General features: G+C 32.8%; 3 protein-coding genes and 1 long non-coding RNA gene across 4 annotated transcripts; 1 reads left to right on the top strand and 3 right to left on the bottom strand.

Moving 5' to 3' along the window:
• The first annotated feature begins 2,107 nt into the window (after positions 1-2,107).
• Positions 2,108-6,242, top strand: LOC123210002 (E3 ubiquitin-protein ligase RHF1A-like). The gene is made up of 8 exons (XM_044628149.1): positions 2,108-2,446; positions 3,454-3,500; positions 3,630-3,692; positions 3,858-3,939; positions 4,061-4,365; positions 4,673-4,780; positions 4,874-5,219; positions 5,888-6,242. Exons 1-8 carry the CDS (start codon positions 2,300-2,302, stop codon positions 5,897-5,899), a joined length of 1,110 nt encoding a protein of 369 aa, XP_044484084.1. The 5' UTR covers positions 2,108-2,299; the 3' UTR covers positions 5,900-6,242.
• A 1,680-nt stretch (positions 6,243-7,922) lies between these two features.
• On the bottom strand, positions 7,923-12,006 carry LOC123209982 (peroxiredoxin-2F, mitochondrial). The gene is made up of 5 exons (XM_044628103.1): positions 11,723-12,006; positions 11,558-11,587; positions 10,399-10,557; positions 9,216-9,310; positions 7,923-8,369 (listed from the first exon to the last, which is right to left on the bottom strand). Exons 1-5 carry the CDS (start codon positions 11,939-11,941, stop codon positions 8,264-8,266), a joined length of 609 nt encoding a protein of 202 aa, XP_044484038.1. The 5' UTR covers positions 11,942-12,006; the 3' UTR covers positions 7,923-8,263.
• A 4,357-nt stretch (positions 12,007-16,363) lies between these two features.
• LOC123210633 (protein trichome birefringence-like 10) lies at positions 16,364-20,215 on the bottom strand. Its single transcript, XM_044629105.1, has 4 exons — positions 19,210-20,215; positions 18,157-18,546; positions 17,189-17,347; positions 16,364-17,002 (listed from the first exon to the last, which is right to left on the bottom strand). Exons 1-4 carry the CDS (start codon positions 19,650-19,652, stop codon positions 16,636-16,638), a joined length of 1,359 nt encoding a protein of 452 aa, XP_044485040.1. The 5' UTR covers positions 19,653-20,215; the 3' UTR covers positions 16,364-16,635.
• Positions 20,216-22,110: 1,895 nt separating this feature from the next.
• LOC123210556 lies at positions 22,111-23,641 on the bottom strand. Its single transcript, XR_006501275.1, has 2 exons — positions 23,560-23,641; positions 22,111-22,336 (listed from the first exon to the last, which is right to left on the bottom strand). It is a non-coding gene; the product is annotated as an uncharacterized LOC123210556 (long non-coding RNA).
• Positions 23,642-24,322: the final 681 nt, after the last annotated feature.

The raw sequence follows: 24,322 nt of genomic DNA on the forward strand, positions 1-24,322 counted from the left end.
ATTTGAATTGAAACATAAGTTAAATACGAATCGAATTGAGTTATTCACCCAACTTATGAGTCGGATCGAATTGAATTGTCTCTAATTCAAGTTTTGCTTGGTTTAAAAAGAAAATCATATCGATTAACTCAAATTTAAATTGAATTCAAACTAAACTAAATCAAATTAAGCCAATTTCTGAATTTAAACTGATTTAATTTGAATTCAGGCTCAAGCTTGATATTTCTAAATGTTGGTACATCAATACGATGATTTCATAGTTTGGTGCTTGTCATATCTTTTTAATTTACTTCGTCAAAAAATATTTCAGTTAAAAAAAAAAAAACCTAAAATAACTGGGTTAGGTAGGGAACATATTGGAGTGTGCTCTAAGTTGAAGGGATTTGTTCTCAATTGATTCTCCCTGCCAAAGTTAGCCCAAGCCTTTTAATCTTAAGGCTAAACACTATGAATTGGAATAATTGACTTTTGCCAAAATGCATTTACTAAAGTTTGTTTGATACTTTGAGTCAGTATGATTTTGAATTTGCTTTGATTGGGGTTGTCAATGAGGCTTATAAATTTGTAAACAAATTTCATACCTAGACTTCGGACTTGTCCATTCGGCTTTTAGTTTTTTTTATTCGTGTTCAGTTTATTAAAATTTTTCAGCTTTCAGTCTATCTCGAACCAGTTTTATCTTTAAAAATCTATAAATATTCTTACAATCTCTTATAAGTTTGAAAACTGAACAATAGTATCATGCTTTTATAATGAATTTGTAAGCTCTATCAAGTGTCGAGCTTAAACAATCTCTATTTAAACTCATACTCAAATACTTAATAAACAGATTTTTTTGTCCAAGCTTGTCTAGGGCTTGAATTTTGTTTAACTCGAAACTAATTTTTTTTTGCTGAATAATCACCTATAATTTATTTTCGTTAAAGGAAAATCTATAATAAAAAGGTAAAACTGCCACAATTTGGCGAGAGGATGATTGTTGGAGAATGGAGAAGCGGCATAATTTTAACCACGACTTGGCTAGAAAGTATCCCATAAAGTGTCTTCAAGCCATGATTTTGCCATATTGTAACCTAAGCGATACTCAAATGACTAAAAAAAAAAGAACAGTAAGAGATTCGATGGTAGAGGAGAAAGGAAACGAAGAGTGTTGAAATAGTTGGCAAGTGACTCGAACGATAGATAAGAAAGAAAACTAAGACAAGATAAAGTTACCTAAGTTAAGAGTAAAATGATGATTTAACTTTATAACGTACTACGACCATTTTTCTTTAATAATGTAAAATTTTAGAAAAAGAAAATTAAAAATATTGTAAATGAAAAAGTAATATTAAAAAACCTAGTTTTAAGCTCCTGGGTAGAATATTCAGATTATATGTCATTATGCGATTAAATAATTTTGAAATAAAAATAATATAACATATAATTACATAATAACACATAATTATCTATTTTTAAAATTGGGTACATATAACCTTGATTTTAAAAATTGGATCAGATCAATCGGTTGAACCATCAACCTTTAACAAAATTGGGTGAATCATGTACAAAATTTGACTCAATCAGTATAAAAAATTAATTTTTAAAAAAATTTATTATGAAAACTTAACTTATTTATCATATTGAAATATATATATATATATATATATATATATATATATATATATATAATATCATACTAAACTTATTTTAATGTTAAATAAGTTAAATTATTATTTAATCATAAATTATATATAATTTTTTAATATTATTTTTAAATAATTAACTGATTTGATTATTGATCAACCGATTTAATTACTAGTTCAACCATATTATCCACTTTACTGTATTAATAACTGATCTAATTATAAAAATATAATACATAATATTGCTATTTTAAAATACTATTAAAAATAATAGATTATTTTATGTTTCCGTATGATACAATGCTTAGTATTAATTAATTAAAATCATACAATAATGTGAAATTATTATTTATTTATATTAAAGTTAATCATAATAAATAACGAAAAATATTTATTTATTTGTTACCTTGTCTTTCTCCAATATTATCTACCTAATCATGATTAATTAATTAGTTTAATTATATTTATACCATAAAGGAGGAAGGCGATTGATTTGATCAAGATCTAGCCGTCTGAATCGGATATCATTTCCTTTTCCCGGCGCTTTTCGGCTTTTTCTTAGAGTTCCTTTCTTTTCCTTCATTTCCATTCCTATTCTTATCCCCTCTCCATCTTCTCGACTTCACCCTTCTTCTCTTATCTTCTCTTCACTGTCACTGTCACTCTCATTCTCCATGGCCTCCTCCTCTGCTGCTAATTCTTCTGCTTTATGCGAGAAACAGATCGTTTCAGCTTCGTCTTTTGATGCTGCTGTTGATGACTCTTTCGAAGACGCTTGCAGTATCTGTCTCGAGCCTTTCTCCGCTGCCGACCCTGCCACTGTATATAAACTCGTCTTTCTATTTAGTTCTTTGTTTATTTATTTATTTTTATAACCTTTTCACTTTTCGTTTTTTCTTTTGTATATTTATTCTTCTTCTGGTACCGTTTTGTTTGATCCGCATTGCCTTTTTTTGGAGTGGAGATCAAGACTTTGTTTGAGCTTTGATATTTTCTGAAATTGATTCTAGTTTTATATTTAGTTCTTTGTTTATTTATTTATTTTTATAACCGCTTCACTTGTTGTTTGATTTTTTTTGGTGTATTTATTCTTCTTCTGGTGCCGTTTTGTTTGATTCTCATTGCGTTTTTGTTATGTGAATTAATCAGGCTGCAGGAGATTGATCTGAATTTTATTATTATATTTTGGTTCAGTTGCATTGCTGGTTGTTTCACATGTTGCTTGTTTTTGTATATTTATTCTTCTTCTGGTACCGTTTTGCTTGATTTGCATTGCGTTTTTGTAGAGTGAAGATTATGACTTTGTTTGATATTTCATAGTTTCGGAAAAGTGATTGTAGTTTTTAATATTCAGTAGCTGATAAAGTTATGTGTGCTTTTTCTGTGAACTGAAATTACAGCAATCAGTTTTTTGAATTGGTGAAGTTAGTTCTTGATTATTACCTAGTTGCTTATGATCATTGATTGTTATGTGGCTTAATCGGGCTGCAGGAGATTGATGTGAATTCTATTGTTATACTTCGGTTTATTTGCACCAGTAGTTGCTTTGGTTGAACAGTCTTCTTGGTTAAGCAAGAAGCTTGAGAGTCTTAGAATATAGTGGAATTGTGTTGTGATGTTCATTGCTTTTGGTCTTTCTTAAACTTGATTCTCAGTTGATTTTTTTGTTTTGGAATTTTGCAATCTGAAGCATCATTAGTATTTTGATTTATGATAACTATTTTTTTCTTTCAAAATGTTTGCGTTCAAGGAACGTCTGCAATGAAAAAAAATCATAATACTATGACATTTCTAACCTTGACTTAGCATTACATGTTTCTGTTTTCAGGTTACTAGCTGCAAACATGAATATCACCTTCAGTGTATCCTGGAATGGTAGGCTCATTCAAATGTTTTCATTAGGTTTAAGTTCTTGCAGAGATATTGGATCAACACCTTCTCACACTTTTGTTTGCAATTTGATGAGTGGAAAGTTTCTAACTAAACCTTTTTTCGTTCATTTAGGTCCCAAAGAAGCAAAGAGTGTCCAGTCTGTTGGCAACTATTTGTCCTGAAAGACCCAGCCAGGTATTTGACATTCCTCTTAAAAGCTGTCACGTGCATGTGCAGGGATGTGGGTGTTTCTATTTTTCCTTGTTATCCTGGTGAAGCAAAGTTAACTGGTGTTTGCATTTGGAGCTCCTTTTATTGTTTTCCTCTTCCTTATTCTCATTCATTATTTATATTCTGTAGCCAAGAGCTTCTAGCTGCTGTTGATAGTGAAAGGTGCTCCAAGTCAAGGAACATAGCTCATCAGGAATTTGATTTTGGAATGGTGATTATTTAGTTTAATTTAATGTCATGTCTTATATCTTCAACTTTTTTCCTTGCTTGAATATTTGACTTGGTTAAAGTAACTCTCCTAGTCCTAAAGATGTGTTGTGATTTTTTTCTAGGATCCCACTTACATGGATTATGTTGAAATTGAAGAGCATGCTATGCATCGTCTAGCTACTGCACGTTATTTTCAGAGAAGAGAGATGCAAAGAGCTTCTGGACTTGATCGTTCACAACTTCTTGTTTTTACTTCTGGCGCAAATGTGCCTGGAATGCTGTCATACAACACAAGTTCACAAGATTCTAGTCTCTCATCATCTGGGGGGGATTCACCTACTTCTGGCATACAATCAGCTGCCAGTATTCCTCCTTCCTCATCTCTCCCTGTTACTGCTGAAACCAGAGATGGCCCTTTTAGACCCAGGTATTTGCTCGGACCTAAAAGTCCCAACTATGTTATGTGTTTATCTACTACCATCTGGACGGCTGTGCTCAGTTATTCAGGTGAAATATTCTCATGCTGTGATCTGTGGTTGCTGAGCATTTCTTTTTGAAAATTTCAAAAACTTGTTGATTTGTTAATGTCACAAGTGGATTTATGATATTAATGTTTAGGAGCATTTTCCTTTGAAGAATTGTTGTTTACATCTTACTCACTCCTAATCTTTTAATGCTTTCTACGGTGTAAATATATGTAATAGTTTTATACAATTAACTGGGTTATTTTTCAGAGTTCTCTTTAGGCAGCCACAACCTGATAGTCCAAGGATATCAAACCCAACTGAGATACCCACATTATCAGATTCTATCAAATCTAAATGGTCTGCTGCCTCATCCAGGTAAATAAATTGCAACTTGGTTATGTTTTGAACTGATATTTACTTGTTTCAACGTGTCAATTTGAAAGGTGCTTTTTTTTTTTTTTGTAATAGATATAAGGAATCAATCTCCAAAAGTACCAGAGGTCTAAAGGAGAGGTTGCTTGCTTGTAATAACTTCAGGGAGTTGAGCAAAGAAGTGCAACGTGAGATGAGTGCAGGAATTGCTGGTGTTGCAAAAATGATTGAGCGCCTAGATCTTGCCTCAAAACGAACTGGAACTTCTGTCCCTACTCCTGGTTGCACAGTGGGGACATCCAGTGACATATTCAAAGGAAAGGGTGTGCAAGAGCGTACTATTAACAAGAAAAGTGGGGAAGTTTCACCTGATATAAGTTCAGATGCACCCCCTTATATTTCTGGTACCAACCCAGGTCAATTGGAAACATTGCAAGCACAGGTTATAATCTTTCCTCTTAATCTGATTCCGATGCATCTTGGTAAATTTTAATGTCCTGATTCAGGCTGCAATTGAGTCAAGTATTTTTGGGTTCAAGCTCAATTTGATTGGGTTTACACAAAACTCGAGATAAGAACTACTGACTTGAGTTTAGTTTGAGAAATTACATTTAGACCCTATAACTTTATATTTATTAATTATCCCTCATATTTGAAGTTAGAGAGTAAAATTTTTATGGTATAAGTGTAAGATTAAACTTTTGAGGGTTTATTAATGTATACTCGAGCCAAGCCACAAGCTTATGAACTCACCGAGACAATTTGTAACAAGTTCGAACTCGGCTTAAGTGTAATACTCAAGTCGGGACTAGCTTGTGAGTGGTTCTTCTAGTTTGCAGCCTTAGTCCTAATGTTCACTACAACATGATGTGCACCAGTTTTGATTATTCAATTAGATATCTAAATGATATGTTGTGTGTTACATTACCCTTAATTCAAAATCATGCAATCATATGATAATACATTATGTGCATACTTGATTGGATACTCAAAATCGGGTGTACATAGTTTAATTGTTTTAACATATCTAATTAATTGATTGCAAAAGATGAGCAACAAATTGACAGAACAATTTGGTTGTCTGTGATATTTGTTTCATTTTTTTGGCAGAGAGGACTTTGACATTTTGAAGTTTGAGACTGGCCGCAAATTTTTATATTTTCTCGATTATGCAAGCGACGAACAGATCAGTAACCAAATGCTCTTTGGTAGGCGTCCTGCATTAATACCTTATACCAAGTCAAAAAATTTGGTCGGCCGGTGAAAACCATATCATAGTTTATAGATATTTCTGCTTCCTTCCATTAGCTTTTATTTGTTTGCACCTTCATTTGATCGAGAAACTGATCTTATCGAATTGCTTTTGCCATGGTCACTGGTGCTAATAATCTGTCAAATTAACGATAATATTAAGTGTGTCTGTGGCCTAATTCAGTGTTATAAATGTGTTGTGTCTTTCTTATTACTTGGATATTGCTCCTCTGGACTTTGAAAATTTTTGGGTATCCCCCTAGATACTGAGTTACTCTGTGATACTGAGATACTCTGTTCTGGATACATTGTTGATGCTGTTTTACCAGGGAAGGCAGTGACTAATTCTATGTGACCCAACACCAATGTTATAATAATTGGATTGGGTTTTGACCTTTTAAAGATGATAATATTCTATTTAGAATTTTTTATTATCATATTATTATTTTTTAAATGACACATAATATACAAAATTAAGTTTTTAATATTTGATACAATATTTAATATGAGTATCATGAATTTAATAATTAAAGTCATTAGATCGCTCAATTGGATTAGATATACCAGTAAATCTTGATCGAATTTGTTGGATCGGCTAGTCATGTTTTCATTACTATGCCAACGATTTCCACCTTGGTGAAGGGCTTGGATGTGAATGATTGCATGCTAATAATTATATATGTAAAATGGTCAAATGAAAAAGTTCATAACTATGATGTGTTTTTATAACCGTACCGAAGAAAAATTTATAGTTATAAAAAGCTAAAAGACTTATTTTCATGTAAGGTATAATTCATTCTTAAATACATATTTACGAAGTTTCAAAAACTTTGACACTTATTTATAAATTGTTAAACCTAATAAAAATTATTAATTATAAGGGGTAAATTTATCATTTTACCATTAAATTTTTAAATCTTATGTTATTTTTCCTATTGGTTTGAAAATTTAACATTCTTCTTCTCTAAGGATTAAGTTTTGAAAAATTTACTTTTTTTTTTTTTTTTAGGGTTTTTCCTTTTTCTCCAACGACCGAAAGTTATTCTCACCATCAATAGGTCTTCCCACCATCTTCTCCTTCAGTTGTTGATGGTTTGTCTTCGTTTGATAAAGAGACGAAAACAATTTGTTATCTTTATCTCTTCGTTCGGATGAAGACAATTTATCTTTATCTGACTGACAGATCCGCATTGGAAGATTTGTTTGATGTTGAAACTTTTAAAATTCAATGATGAATATTCAAAATTAGGTATACATTGCAGTGCTCAATTGTTAATGCAGATGATTAGTTTCATATCAATGTTTGCATCGCATTGCTCAATTCCACAACATCAATGATAGTATTCAAAATTAGGTAAACATGGCATTGTTCAATTTATAATCATCATTGAAATTTTTTGCGCATGTACATAGACCTACATGGATATGTTCGCGAATGGAGATTGTTTGCAGGCTTGTAGTCAAGGAGGGTTTTAGGAAATGGGTTGATGAGATGTTCTTTTATTGTTGAAACATTTTCACATTTAACTGCGGGCAATGATAAGGGGTAGACGCATTCGAGCTAACAAGCTAAGCTCGAACAGAAATTTCAACTCAAGCTTGATACCTTATTAACATTACTGCCTCGGAGCTCACACTGCTCATTATTCTTCTCTTGTAAAGATTTTTCTTCTTTTATAATGATTTTTCTCATTTTTTTCTTAAAAGACACTTCTCTCTTTGTTTTGCAACAAAACTATTCACCAATCACATTGAAGTCAATCTTGAACTGATCGTTTTGGATTCAAATTAAACTCAATTTCGAACTAATCATTTTAGTCAAGCTCGAGTTGACCTTTACTCAAGATCCACTCAACTCAAATCCAATATACTCCTGGCAGTGGATAGATGAATCTTTTAAAAGCAACTATGTTTTATGATAGAGAAGGGATACAGGGAGAATATTAAGATATCACTATACAGATAGCATTAACACGAGCTCTACTTCTGTGCTCTCAACCATATACATAAAATTCATATACTGTTTTTACCATGAACTTGATCATGAAGCCGATAAAGACAACTTATTTCTGAATAAGGATTAGCAGAAGTAAGAGAAAATATAACAGAGGACTAGGCATCGGCACGCAAGCAGAAGGTTTCACCAGCCAGCCAATCTCTTTTCTCATTGAACGAGGGAAGGATTTGGTAGGATACCCAACTGCCTATCTTTTTACTGCATTTGAAATTAAAACATTATATCTGTCCCAAAATGACCTCTGCACCAGAAACCTTCATATCAGATGGAGCTTCCTCTACATTCAAAGCCTTGATCTTTCCATCATCTACATATGCTGACCATCTACACAAAGCAACAATGTCTTAGTGACTATCAATCGACACAAATGAAAACAACATACACCCTTTCTTAGCTTGACACCTGACCTGCCATTTTTTCAACCAAAGGATATGGAATATCTTGGTTTGTCTTTGAAGAAAATAAAGGATCATCAGGGGCATAGTTATGAAAACCAAACCAGACCAGCTGGTTAGACTGGTTCGACCAGGAGCTGCAGGTCAGTCTGGTCCAATTGAGTGGTCTAATGGCATTAGTCATTAGACCACTATGAACAGCAGTTCAACTGAGGTTTAACCCTGATTTTTCCCTTGGTTCACGGTCAAGCTAATGTCATAAGAAAGCCACTATATGCTATGCTAATTTACAAAAAATTTGGCAAAGCTGGGACTTGAAATTGAATTCCAATAGTTGCTAATGCAATGACAACACCTTTGTTGCTGCTACTAATTTCATTTGAAAATGTTACAAATATCTAAATGACCATCGGTCCAAATGATCAGACTAAGAAAAAACTAAACTGGGTAAATGTCTGATCCGATAATTAAAACATTGATCAGAGGCAACATTATTGTTTTCGAATTTTTTATTATAAATTTGATCCCTATTTGAATTATTTACAAGAGTGGCACCGAAATTTGATTTATGAAAGTAATAGAGGCACATGTTTAACTTTATCCCTTTACATTATATTGTCTTTAGGAAATAAAAAAAAGCCTAAAGAAGAAATTAAACTCAAGAAATTAATACGGTCAAGTATTCTGTGTAAATCATGTAGAATGTTTGATCAAAATTTCCTTCATGTTTCCAAGATCAAGACTAATTTAATAAAAAATTATAGATTAACAATACCTTTCAGAGCGAGGTCCAAGCAAAGCAGCAGAGAGATCTTTTCCCAAGTCCAAGCTCTTGTGAAAGCTTCCATCAAAATCGCCATAAAATTCAATCTATTAAAAGGAGGAATGCCAAAAAAAATAAAACAAACATGTTACTTGAGATCACTACAACAAAGGACAAACTAAATGCTAGTGCTACTTGGAAAAATAGCACTAAAACTAAATTATACCATAGATTACATGCAGAAAAGAATGGTTTACGTTAAAGAAAAAAAATATCATTAAGAGAAAAGAGAAAGTGGTAAGACAGTGGGAAGGATAACAAATTAACAAGCAAAATGCAATCAATTATTCCACTCTTTTCATTTATGCTAAACATTGAACTAAAAAGAAATATTCATCTAGGTAGTGTAGAAAACAGGCTAGAGATTGTGTACATGATTGATAAAGCACTTAGTCACACTACAAAGAGAAAGAAGAACACACACGTTTTATCTTGATTCACCCAAAACTGGGTTATGTCTAACAGAGTCAATATTATTCAATATTTTCTCACAACTCTCATTAGAATGTATTTGCTATATAATTGCTATCTCACTCATACAAGAGGATAATATGTTTATGTATACTATGATCATCATTACTGAACAAAACCATACTAGAACTTTTACTACTAAATGAAACCTTATCAAGATTTTTATTTCTTACAGAGATCCCAAAACGGTTCTTCATGAGATAAATTTAAACTGTGGGTAGTGTCTAGCAACAAGTAGTATCTAGTGGATAGCACCCTATCTGCTAAATGACAAAGAGCACGTAGTTAAACAGGGCTTCAGGGTGCTACCCCTGCACCTTTGCTTGTTCACATGGAAGCGGAGCCCCCATCCACTAAGCGAGTAGTAGGACCTAATATGCATCAACATAGCATCTTATAGATGAAGTGGTCCCCAATTCCAATAGGTAGTAACTCAGGTTTGACTCAAGCAATACATTAATACCTAGTATTAGTGCTCTAACAAAGATGCTACAAGGACATTAAGGAAGAGCCGTATGGCTGAGTGGTTCTTGATTCACCTCATAACTAAGCACAAAGCAACATACATGTCGACAAAAAACACATCTCAAGACAAATCTTATACAACTCCAGAATAATGTAATATTGGTGCAAGTAGGTTAAAGAAACTAAGGAAATAACTTACAACATCTTTGGCTTGAAGCTTCTCTGCCCAGGCATTTAAAACGTATGGATCATTGACAGCCACACAAACTACCGAATCGATCCCTTTAGCCTTGAACTTATCAATATTATCCTTGTAACTAGGCACATGCTGATGGGAGCAAACTCCAGTGTATGCACCCTGTAAGAATACAAATAAAGCCCTGTGAAACTATCAGTCTAAACAAATGAGATTTGCAAAACTAGAAGTTTGTATCTTTAGGGGTTTACTATCCATCTTCCCAAGGGAAAAAATTCAAAATTTTTATTGTATATAGATAATAAATTGTTAATCACAAATATCCAAAAACTTGAGGCAGGATGGTGAGGTTTCTCTTCATTTGCATAGTTCTGAAACCAAACCCCTTAGGAATGACGTTCAAATCACATTAAGAACTTCATTCTTTCTATTTTCACCAAATAATATTTAGCTCTCTCATTAATTCAGTCTATCACAACACAAGGAAGAAGGGTTAGCTCAAGCTCAATTTGAATCTATAATGTCCAACTCAAGTTCAAGTTCATTTGAGCTGGTGAACCGTGTGGCTTGAGGGATGAGAGCTGGTGAACAATGTCGCCAGAGGGGCAAATCAACCGATCTTGAACCGAGCTACTAAGCTGAAGCTCCAGCTTGAGTTCAGTTTGTTAGAACCAAACATGCATTCAAGCTTGAACGAATTCAGCTCAAATCCATCCCTAGATGCTACTTATTATAATTATTTTTGAATAACAGCAGTCTCAATATGTTAATCTTTGGATTTTACACACAACTGCCTCAAGGAAAGTGGGATTTTGTGGTGCCAATTAAGTAAAGCGTGAAGTTGAGTCAACACTTCAATAGCTAGAAATACAAGGATCCCATCAAAATTCATTTATCCGAAAGCACATAAGCACATAAATCATCAATAAAAATTCATTTACAAATGTTTGAATACTAAAGGTACAAATCTGTAATCATATTATCTAGATGATTTTGAACTAGAGATCAATCAATCACACAATGAGATGTAAATTTGTTTGTACCCATTAACTCTAAATATATTGAAAGGCGATCACCAAAAATATAAATTGCTCTAACAAAAGAAAATTAATTTTCAAAAAACAAGTTCATAGAAGCGTTAGAAGAGCAGGGAAATACTTACAGGGAGCCCAAAAATGACCACTTTCTTGCCCTGAAACACATGTTACAAAAATCAATACCAATCAAGCAAAAAGAGGAAAAAAAAAACCCAGTTAAAATAATTTAAAAGAATTCAACCAGCCTCCAATACAACCAAAAATCAAATTGAAAAAAAAAAAAAAAAAACCTTGAAAATGTCTTTAAGAGGGGTGGTGGAGAACTTAGAAGATACACCATCGTCCCAGGTTCGAGCTTTCTGGAGAGAAACATCGGGTGCGGCGGAGACTATGTCAGAACCAACTGCAACCGACGCATACCCTCTTGATGACATTCCCATCCGAATTCCATCTGCGACTACTGACTTCAAAGCAGAGGGTCTGATGCCCTTCAGAATAACTGACACCATGCTTTGCCTTTTCGAGATTCTTGGCTGTGTTGAGGTGTTAAGGTTGTAAGTCCCCGAGTAGCTGCTGGTTTATATAATTGGACGAGCCGGGTCCATCTGACTAGGATGGCTATTCATCCTTTCACCGTTCAATTTTCAATTTTTCAGAATAATGGGTGCTGGGCCTTGCCGGGGCTTCTAGGAAATGTTTGCGGGTCAGTTTGGCACCATCTATGAAAAATTACAAAAATTAAAAAACAAAAAATTGTGAGTTATGAGCCGTATCTCAAGTCTTGCTATCTCGGCGAATCAACGTGGCTTGACCCAATCTAGCTCGTGGATATCTAGGTATGGAAGTGCCAATACGCCAAATCAAGCCATGCTCATCTCAACTTGTCGTGCTGGGCCAAGATCTGCTAAAATGTAGGTCTTACAGGTTGAGTTGGCCTGCAAACTAATGAGAGTCCACAGCACGACCAACACAATAGAGGGTTGTATTGTGCTGAGCCCTAACCGAGTTGGCCCATGGTCAACCCATATGATTTTGACTCGTGAATAATTTTGGATTATGATTTTGACCAGGTTAAGACTTAGTCCTATCAAAGTTTAGTTTGTTTTCACACTCTCATTTACAAGGTTTAAAAAACTTAAATACTTATTTATCATTCAATTTCTATTAAAATTTTCTGTTAGTTATAAAAGTAAAATCATTATTTTACCAATAATATAAAATAAATTAAATTAAATCTCATTTTACCTATTTAATTTTAAAAAATGAATAATTTCACCCTATCCAAAAAATTGAAAAGTTCTATTTTCCCCCCAGAGTTTGATTTTTCTAGTTTCGGTGACCACTTCGAGAAGGTCGTCAACTACCTTCCCACCACCTTCTTTCCCTAGTGGTTTTCCAACATAAAAACAATTGAAAATATGATCGGAATGGTCAGACAATGTCGCTAGGGGTGTTCAAAATCGGTTAACCGAACCGCTTTGCCCATTTTTTGAACCGAACCGAATTTTTGGTTGGAAAAAAATATGAACTGAAATCGAACCGATTTAAAAATTAACCGATTTTGAACCGAACCGAAAATATCAATTAACCGAACCGAATTTTAGGTTAACCGATTTTTGAACCGAGTTTTAAAAAATTATCATATTTTATTATTTTTTCTAATTTTTTGAAAATTTATTAAATATTCTATTAATATTTTATTAAATTTTTTAAAAACCGGTTTGGTTCGGTTAACCGGTTTCGAAAATTTGGTAAACCGGTAACTGAACCGAAAATTCGGTTTTTATATATTTTTGAACCGGTATCTGAACCGATTTTTCGAATAACCTATTTTTTGGTTAGGGTTTCGGTTTAAAAATCGGTTCGATTCGGTTATCGGATAATTTTGAACACCCCTGAATGTCGCACAAATTTGTGCGTTGTCTAGTCATTCGTGCATCAACTGATCAACACATATGTCTGTGCATTGTCCAACCAACACACAAATAGCTAGATGATGTATAAATCCATGTGATGTCGCACAAACACCATCTGACCATTTTAGTCGGATTTTCAATGGTTTCCATATTGGAAAACCACTAGAGAGGGAGGTGATAGGAAGGTTGGTCGACAATCTTCCTGGAATGGTAGCTAGAATTGGAAAAATCAAATCCTCAGAGAAAATATAACTTTTAAAACTTTTAGATAAAGAGAAATTGTTAATTTTTTAAAAATAAGAGGATAAAATAAGATACAATTTTATTTATTTATATTAATAATAAAACAACAATTTTATCTTTACAACAAACTAAAAAATTTAACAAATATCAGATGATAAGTCAATATTTGAATTTTTAAAATTTTACAAATGAAAATTTAGAAATGGGCTAAGCCTTGTGTGAGAATAAGTCTTTTTGGCCTGATGACCAAATTTTGGGCTCACTTTGCATAATATGATCACAAATAGCAATAATAAATGATTAGGGATGACAATTTGGACTCGACTTTAGGGACTCCGATCCTCTCCGACCCTAATGGGGAGAGGATTCCCTGATAGAAACGAGGAAGGGGATGAAAAAAATCTTTATAATCGGGGATAGGCCAGGGATGGGGATACATATGTCCCCGCCCCGCCCCGCTCCCATCCCCATCCATTTATATTAATATATTTATTTAAAATACTAATATATTTTTTATAGTTTTAAATTATTTATGTTTTTTCAAATTTATTTAGATTTTTATTGTATATATTAAAGTAGTTAATATATTATATTTGTGATATTTGAAATAGTGAGTTAATTTTAATTTTATTTAATATATTTATATTTGTTTATAAGGTAAACATTTTTTTTTTTTTGTGGATACAAAGAGGGGATTTTTCCCCGCTGGAATAGAGAGGGAATGCGGAGGAAATTTTTCTTTGCGGTGAGGGGACGAGAAATTATTTTCATCCCTATAGTGAGGACGGGTCGGGGACAAAGATTGATATCCTTTACGTGGATGAGGACGGGGATTGAAATCCCCTCGCCGCCCCTCCCCGTTGCCATCCCTATAAATGATGTTGAAAGGTCATTTAAAACCATGGGCTATTTTTCATTTTGGATTTCATTGGCCATCATTCGGTTTTGTTTTCGAAGGCGTCTCAAAGGAGGACAATATGCTTATATTAACCCAAAAACTTATTTTGATATGAGATTTTGGCATTTATAATAAGGATATTACTTATTAGATAAAAATAGTAACATCAAATTTAGATATGGGTAGATTCAATTTGAGCCGAACCCAAATAAGGTCTAACTTAGCACAAATATATAGTTTTCTCATGCCTCTTTATGGCCGTTACAATGGCATCGACAAAGGATTTCATCACACACTTGGAATGTATTTGAGGTTTTTCATAATTTTTAAATAGAGTTTTCATATGGGATAAAAAGTAATACAATATATTTATTTTAAATATATAAATGAGTATATATTTATATATATTATTATATGATTAGATGTTATTTTATCTTTAATTTAAAATCACTTAATCACATGATGATAAAATTAAGTGTGTACGTATTTATATACTCAAAATGATTACACATAATTTTAGTGTAAAAGAAATTTATGCGTACACAGTTTTGAGTATTCAATTTTGTACTTAAATAATATATTATTATATGATTACGTGTTATTTGATTTTTAATTTAAAATAATACAATTATATATATATATATATATATATATATATATATATATATATAAATAAAATCTAAATATTCAATTAAGTCTTAGAGCTAGGTGTATATAATTTTATTATGCAAATAAATGTCTTATAATATTAATTCAAGACTCTTTTGTTCTTATCTTCAACAGGGCTATAGTTGACTTTGATCTAAATTGCATGAATTCAAATTGAAACTCGAATCGAATAAGATGAATTCAGATTAATTTAAATATTTGAATTCAAATCGACTCAAATCAAATCTAAAATTAATTTTTTCAGTTAAGTTTGAATCTTTAACTTGTTTATCATAGCTTAATATTTTTAGATTTAAACCGCTCACGAATTGAACCTTCTTTGAGAATGGCCCAGTTTAACCCTACATGGGATAATCAACAAACCTTAATTAGTCTACCATGGACTGATTGAAGCAAAATATAAATTATTTTAAACTGTGGAAGGAGTTTTCACCTTTTCCGACCTCATTTACATAGCATCTGTGTCTTGAGTAGCATGATATAATAAAGCTATAGGCCCAAATATGTGCAATCTTATACGTAACAAAACTATGGGCCCTAACATGTTATTCGGATAATAAAACTATATGTAATCTTAAATGTAACATTTTTTAATATATAAATTGATATAAATATGATATATTATCATGTGATAAGATATTAATATATCATTATTTTAGAATCATCCAATCATATAGATAACACATTATGTATGTATTCATTTGTATATATTTAAAAATATATACGTATAGTTTTATTGTAATACTATATACAAGCGGAGGAGCAATGTTCTATGCTCCCAATTTCGAGTACCTAATTGGATACCCAAATAATATGTCATATTGAATATTACTTTATCATTAATTCACCTAATCACTTAATAACACATTATCTAAATACTCAAAAACTAAGTACATAGTTTTATTGATAAATGAAATTGCAACTAAAGTGCAATTGCTAACAAACTTTATGATTACATTTTCGAAGAACAATGTCATCTATATATTAAGAGTTAATAAAACTGATAAAATATTAAAATTTTTAGAGAGAATATATGAGTTTGAGTCTCTATCACGTTTCTAAAACTTTGATTTGAATTATTTACCAAGCAAAACAGAAGTCTATAGTTTCATTTTGATTAAAAAATTCTGTGTCCATCTACAAAGCCCTAAATGTAAGCCTACTCATCTAATATGACCAAAAAAAAAACAAATGTGAAGGAAAAATACAACAAAAGAAGCCTATAGTTTCATTTTGATTCAAAAATTCTGTGTCCATCTACAAAGCCCTAAATGTAAGCCTACATTTTTCCGATACAAGAAAGCGTTTAGAGTTTAGGATTTAATGTTTAAAATCCTGAAACGAATCTTCATCGGTGTCACAATCTTGAATGAGCATTTAAATTTGACCACCTTACAACAAAATCTAACTTACATGCTCTATTTGTTTGCCTTTGTTTGACACTTGAAGTCATTATGTGCAAAGAACTTGTAATCAACTATGCCTGTGCTCTATATGTTGATGTGTTAGATGGATGAGTGACCTCATGCTTTAGCAATAGTGCATAGAGAATCTCGTTCCAAGAATCCGGGACTCCGGGCAGGCACCAATGGCTGCAATCTTGCCGATGGAGAGGTGCGGGGCTTTTGTGAGGACCCAAATAATACAGCGATGAATGCCCGTCTTTTCTTAGAGCAGTCATATAAGTCACATTCAGCACATCAAATTTCTTAGTATTCGTGTGAGCTGACAAAACATCACCGAGAATTTTGAATTGGGTCCAAGAATCAGGAGCTACCAATGATGTTCCCAGCTCAGGAAGTGACTCCGAGTGACAGGTTCCCCCGGTCCTCCAATCTCCGCCTCTGTAATCATATGCTAATTTAGCTCCGCGAGACAGAATGCATAAATGCACATAAAATCTAGTCAAAGGTTAGCCCCAACAAACTATATCTCGAGGGCATGCTCACTATCAACATGTCAATATAAAAGAGAAGACGATGAACCGAGCTCAAATGACACAAGAAACAAGGGATGTTATGAAAACAAACCTGAAGTGGACTGGAGCATACGTACGAAAGAAGACCTGTGTCTTGCTTGTATTCAATTCATTGTATATCCAGTCCAAGACCGTTTCTACGGACCTCTGATATGCATCCTCTACCTTCATTTCCAGTTTTACCTCAGACCCTTCTTGAAAGTAGCAACCTCTGATCAGTCAAAAAATTGTTTGAAATCAGTAGGCCTAATTGAAATTAAAAGGCAAAAAATATAGATATTCCACAGGTAAAACAGCAACTTCCAGCAACAATCAACCTTCAATTTCATTGCACTTTTTCCTTTACATGTACAAGAGATATAATCTGAAAGCATGTTCGTCACAATGTAGGGCCATTGTTGTTGACCTAATTTCAAAATGATCCATGCAACTTCACCATTTATACAAAAAGCATAGATAAAAATTACAAAATAAAAAAAACAAAGATCAGAATTCTAAATGCCCATCAATGGCACACAAACACACTGAGATGAAATACGAAAAAAACTGCTGACACGAGGGAAAGAGATTTTCTTTAAAATAAAGTTGCAAGAAGGTCGCAAGCAGATGCCCCAACATCATCATTCAATTAAACTTAAATTTCACAACTTTAAAAATACTAAATACAAGCAGCTGGGACATGCCGTTATCCTTGTATATAAATTTCAACTAATAAGAATGAGTCATGACATTTATGAACTGTCACTACAAGGGAGCATCAGCAAATATCCAGTGTCAATTTTTTCCACAAACTTTCAAAGCTGAACATGCTTGAAACTAAAAGTAAACTTCACCAATTCAAAATTCAATTTAGAACACTTAACATAAACAAGGCTCATATCATACATTTCCTTCAAAAGCGTTTTTCAACATGAAATTTCTTTCTACAACTAAACCTTGCCAAATAGAATCATCTAACATTTACACATGAATGAAAAAGAAAAATGAAGGAATTTATTTGACAGTCAAAGAATTACTAACCCTCTTATGGTCTTATCATAATTCCACCAATGCCCTGTATTTAGAACCAGCACATCTGCACCTCTCCAATTTAAGTGATTCCAATCCATTTTATCCAATTTAAGGGTTGTCCTAATCTTTTCCGAAGATCCAGCAGGAGGTCTGCTCTGCAGGACAAGAAAAGGAGCTCTGTAGTACTCCACTGTGCAATTGTAGTCCTTAAACTTGAATACCAAGAAGCCTTTATGCTTTGTAATAGGGCTGCCGTTCACTTCATATATTGAATCCTTATTTGGAATGGCTGAAGAGAGCATGCAGAGAAGTGATTCCCATTGATTTCTACCGATTGAGTCACCAACAAAAACAAGGCGTTTGTTCTGGAGTTTCTCCAACATAAGAGTTGCGTTGAATCTATTTTCACATGGAAAACCCCAAAAGAAGGGGAAAGTAATTATTCTCTCAATTGTATAAAGAATTAAAGAATTTATAGTCAAAAGATGAAGAGTATCAAAGCAACTTATGAGAAATTGAAAGCTCATACTTTGGAACTTAGAAAGTTACAGTGAAGTTGAATATCTCACACAAAAAAGCACTCATAAAATCATTAAAATTCACCAAGTGACATTTTCACATCTTTGAAAAGGAAATAAGAACCAATCTAGATAAATCCACGCTCATGATCTGGCAGAATATAACCAGCAAAATAGTTTCAATATTCAGTAATAAGAAAAAGGAAAAGTCATTTGTCTTCATTGCAAAAACATTCTAAATCATGAAACAAAAGTTCACGGGTCAAGCTTATTAAGATAGGCTAATGAAACAGAGCTAGAAAAGGAACAAAGAATGTTATCTTTAAAAAACTAGAGAGACAAAGACTAACCAACAAATCATGGAAATGGAATATGCTTAAGATTGTCATTGCAAGTGAATATCAAAGGACATAAATCAATATGGCCAAATAATTAAGCCAGCGATGACATCCAAACACAATAAAAATTCCTTAAAACCTTTGATTTCTAGTAATTTGCTCTCAGTAATTAAAAAGCCAGAAGAAAAATATACAGATATATATACCTTGGCAAATTGCAAAGTCTGGGTTGCCATCTCCACTTAGTGAAGAACAAATCAGGCCGACCATTTTCAGTACACCTAAATCCTACATCTAAAAATCTGCAATCTTTAGACTGATACAAAGGGTACTTCTCATCCCACACCCAATTTCCATCAAACACATCACACTCGTTAGCCTTCTCACTCAAAAACTCAACTCTCTTCTTCTTCCCAATAGGCCCACCGTCTGGTTTCAGCCACTTTAACCTCTCTGATTTGCCCGGAACAGTGTACCCTTTAGGCATAGCCCGATAATCAAAGTAAAAGAACCAGCAAATCACGCACAGTACAACACAGAAGAACCCAACGCCTAAGTACGGCTCAAAGAGCCTCAAACGCTTGAATTTCTTGAAAAATTCAAAGCCTGGCATAGTTTCATGGTCTTGCTGAAATGGGGACTTCGGCATTTGGACTAAGAAATAAAATTTTGCAATATGGGAATTGTTTCTTGTGTGAAAATGATCAATCTAAGATAGTGAAACCTACAAAAAAGGGTAAGAAGAAGTATCTTCTTTCCTTCAGCTTTCGCTCCTTTGCTTGGTAATTCAGTGTCGTTCAGAAATGAATATTGTTACAAACAACAAGTCAAGAAAGAGAAAACAAATGGGCGTCACTGAAGCAAAAGCAGCATCATGGAGGACTCATACACTTTCTTCTCTTCTCCTTTTCTCTGTCCAGTTAGTTTATGCATACCAAAACAGAAAGAGAGAGAAAAAGACTCGTCGAATTTGAAACTTAAGTAAGAAAGTTAATGAAGAGAGAGAAAGAGATTGTGTTTGTGTGTCTACGGATTCAAAGGAATTGTGGGCGAGAAACATGAAACATGGGGGAAGAGAAAGTCGAGTTCTGGTTAATGGACGGAGGTTGGATGAGAAGAGGGAAAGAACGATAAGGTAAAAAATGAACTTCTAACGGATAGAAAATTTTTATGTCGTTCAAGTTAAACCGATGATGCCGACAGTTCATACGGTGTGAAGCACTTCAACGACAAAATCGTGAGGCTTTTTTGTTTCTAGAATGACAAAAAAAAAAGTAACTTTCTTTTACATGTGAAATCTTTTTGGTAGATAATTTTGAAATAAAAAATAATTATTTAATTATATATTAAGTTAATTTATATAGATAAATTAGTGGGTTTTGTTTGTATTTATACTATTATTTATAAAATTACACGAAAAATTAATGTTACATCGAATATTTCACTAATTATAGTACAAGGCCAAAAGACTTATTTCTATCCAAGATTTGTTGAATCTCTAAATTGGTATCCGTTAAATATTAAAAACTTAAATTATTACTTATAGATTGTTAAAATTAATCTAATTACTTAGTTATACGGGTAAAATAATTCATTAACTAATAATATATTAAAAATAATAAAACTTTATCTCATTTTTTTATTAGTTTTAAAAAACAGATAATTTTTTATGATTAAACTTTAAAAAGTTATATTTTTCTTTTTACTAGCTTTCTATTTCTCTCGCAAAATTCCTCTAGAACCAAAAAAAGGGGAACTCTGGCCGTCGGAGAAATAAGAACTTAGTAAAGAAAAAAAATATAATTTTTTAAAATTTAATAATATAAAAATTTGTCTGTTTTCTAAAACTAATATGAAAAATTAAATAAAATTTTATTATTTTTAATATATTACTGATTAAATGATGACTTTACATATAAAATTAACTATTTTATTAAATTTAATAATATACAAATAAAAATTTAAATTTTCAATATTTAACAGATAACACTTTTAAATTCAACAAACCTTGGGTGGAAATAAGTTTGTTGGCCTAAGTACAATTAAGGATGTAACTCTATGCAATAAATAATAAAGTGGTTCAACTTATTGTTCGAAAACTGACCTTTACGATTATAATATTTATTGTTACACTAATAGTGAAAATACAATTTATTATCTTTTGGCCATTGTATAATCTTATATCTACACACACATTTTATTGTTATTCTATATATTTAATGAAATTCATTTATAAGGAAAGGAAATAATTGTTATACCCTCAAGATAAGAAATAAAATGAAAGGTTATCTAAGAGGAGATAGAAATGACAGGCGGAGAAGAAGGTAGGTGAAGAAGAAGGACATGGCAACAATTGAAAATTTTCAGATTGAAATTTTTGTTTTTGTTAATTGAGGAGGAACACTTATTTGAATAAGACCATCTTTTTCGAGTCTAATTAAGAGTTTTATTTTTGAACAAAAAGTAGATAAACTGATATAAAGGCTGCTCATAATTCAAGATTTCAAGTCACCTAAGAAAACACAACAACCATCTATCAAATTTCAAGCTTTAACAGTTCATATTAATACAGATGGCTGAAAATACAGAATCTAAATGAGGGATTTGATTTTTTTTTTTTTTCTGTTTGGTCAGCCACAATAAGAAGTTATGAAGCTGAGAAGAGAAACCATCATCATCATCAATGTCATTTGACAGTAAAAAATAAAAGATCTCGGAGTGATTTCTTTCCTAATGAAACAAATGTCATGTAGTGTGATGAAAGAATTCAACCCCAATGAAGTTAGAGGTGGATTCAAGTTGAACGAAGTGGCTTAGGTTCAAATCTACATTCAATTTGCACAAGCCAAATTTAAGCTAAAGTTTCAATTTAACAATTCAATTTGAATTCGGTTTGTTTATCTTTTTAGTGACATTGTTCACTCCATTGGCAGTATTGTTCATCCCACCAGCAACTCTCCGACAAAACTGTGCGCTGGCTAAAACTTGAGTTCAGCATCAAGGATTCAATCGAGCTCAAGCCAGCCCTTGTTTGGTTTCGACTCAGCTTGAATCCACCCCTAAATGAAGTGATTTATAGGATTATTGAAAACCAAAGTCAATAATGATGCAAGAATTATAACTATCATTCACAGAAGGGCAGTTTCATTTATATCATCCATGGAGCCCAATAAGCTCCACAAATTTCTGGAGGAACATATACATCATCCACATCAGGAAATCCTGGCACTCCTCAACTAGGTAACCAAAGAATGCCCTCACTCTCACAGAATCTTCTAAAAGGAAGGCATAAACTCTGTAGTGAGAGCTTTTCAATCCCTGTGTTCTGCCATTCTGCAAAAAAAAAATAAATTCACTGAGTATGCCTGTGTTTGATCTCTCTAAACACAACATTTTGCCCTTTATTTGCCTCCACAACATTGTTAATAGCTTCCTTTTATTCCTTCCAACATTCAATGAGTTTTTCTTTTTTTTGCTCCTGAAAATGTAGCACAATCATCATCTTGTCTAAGCCAATACACATTGCATAAGTAGAAGACATATGCAATATTAGAAAAAGATTCGAGTCAGCGTTGTCTGTCTTATTCAACAACAGTTTTCCTTCTAATTTTTTCAATATCATCTTCCAAAGTTTCTAGCAAATCCATCTACAGCACATTTATTCTTACTAAAATTAATACAAGTATAAAACCACAAAAGACCTTAACCTAGACAACAATAACTCATCGATAAAGCACTTTATAAGTACGGTTGGATTTGAACTGAGCCCAAACAAGAGTCGGTTTAAATTCGGTTCGAATCTTTAATGTCTAACTTAGGCTAGTACACAATGTTGCTGAAGAGTTGTTAGCATGGTACACAATATTGTCAGAAAGGCAAACAAACCGAACTCTTATCAAACTGTTGAACTATCGCTCTAATTTAAGTTCGGCTCGTTCGATCAAAACATATATTTAAACTCAAATTGGTTCAATTCGAACCCATCCCTACTAATAAGTAAGGGTGCATTTTTATTTTTAGCGTTTGCATTTTTTCTGATGACATTCTTTACTTTACCTTGAAAAATGTTTAATACTTGTTCAATTACCAATTCCATTCTTCAAACAGAAAACAAGAAAAACAAAGGATTATGTGTACATCTAAACAATCGAAACCACAATCTACTCTATTACAATATCTCATATTTGTCATAAATAAATAATAACATAGTGTTTCAATGGTGTAGGACATTTTAGGCTTAACCTATGAAGTGCCACTTAGGATTTCTCTTAGAAATAAGAATCCTAGTAGAATTTTTGCAGTGTTCATCTTAGAGATAAGAATTCTAGTATATAAACAATTATCTTGCATAAGTGATATGAAATTTCATTAACAAATATGAGAGATGTGAGGAGATATTGAAATAATATTGACTCTAAAATGGGGGTGTGCTTTCTCTTTAATTTGTTTGTTTTTATTGATTATGATACACCCTCTAATTCGTTCACAAAATAAAGCTGTAAAGAAGTAGCAAAAACAAACCACTTCATTCGAAAGCAAGGAGAAATTCGCTATACCTCTCAATATCATGGTAAACATTAGCACAACAACAATTACAAAACTCATACTTCATCTGAGATTGAACTGCCAAATAATCCTACGGCAATAACAAATTTCACAACAAACAGAAACAAAATAAGCTTTCATATTAACAAACAGTCCAAAACACAAAGAAAACAGGGTACTTGGGAAAATAAAAATTACCTTATTGGGATTTTTACTTAGGAATAAAAGATTTAAGAAGAGGGGTTGTTTTGGGTTGAGGAACCTGAGCCCGATGCTGACTTGTTTTGTTGTTGATCTTGAAGTTGCTGAGCTTTTAATAAGAAAGGCTTGAAACCCAGTTCTAAGCTTAAATACCCAAAAGCCAGGAATCCAATCACCACTATTCCTGATCTTATGGCGTTCAGTTTGTCCCTTTCTCTCATTCTTCTCCTCTCTTCCTTCACTCTGAGCTCAGCGTTGGACTTGTACTGCAGGAATCCCTTGGATTTTTTTTTTTCAAGGGTTTATACAAACGTAATCAGGGTAAATGACATTTTCCCACGCAATTTTTTACCTAAATAGACTATTTTACCCTTTAATAACATATATCACACTTTCAACCGACAATCAAACTTAGTCTACATACAAGAATCCTCTCAAGTCCCATTCTAAACAAAATTAACATCACAACTCTCTTATTCTCCTTTCTGTTCATTCTTGTCCTCTTCTTTATTAGTGTTTGGTCAACCCCCAACCATTGCCACCGAATCATCTTCCCTCGTACCCTAGCAAACC

Source organism: Mangifera indica, chromosome 3, assembly GCF_011075055.1.
Source record: "Mangifera indica cultivar Alphonso chromosome 3, CATAS_Mindica_2.1, whole genome shotgun sequence".
Taxonomy (NCBI): Eukaryota; Viridiplantae; Streptophyta; class Magnoliopsida; order Sapindales; family Anacardiaceae; genus Mangifera; species Mangifera indica.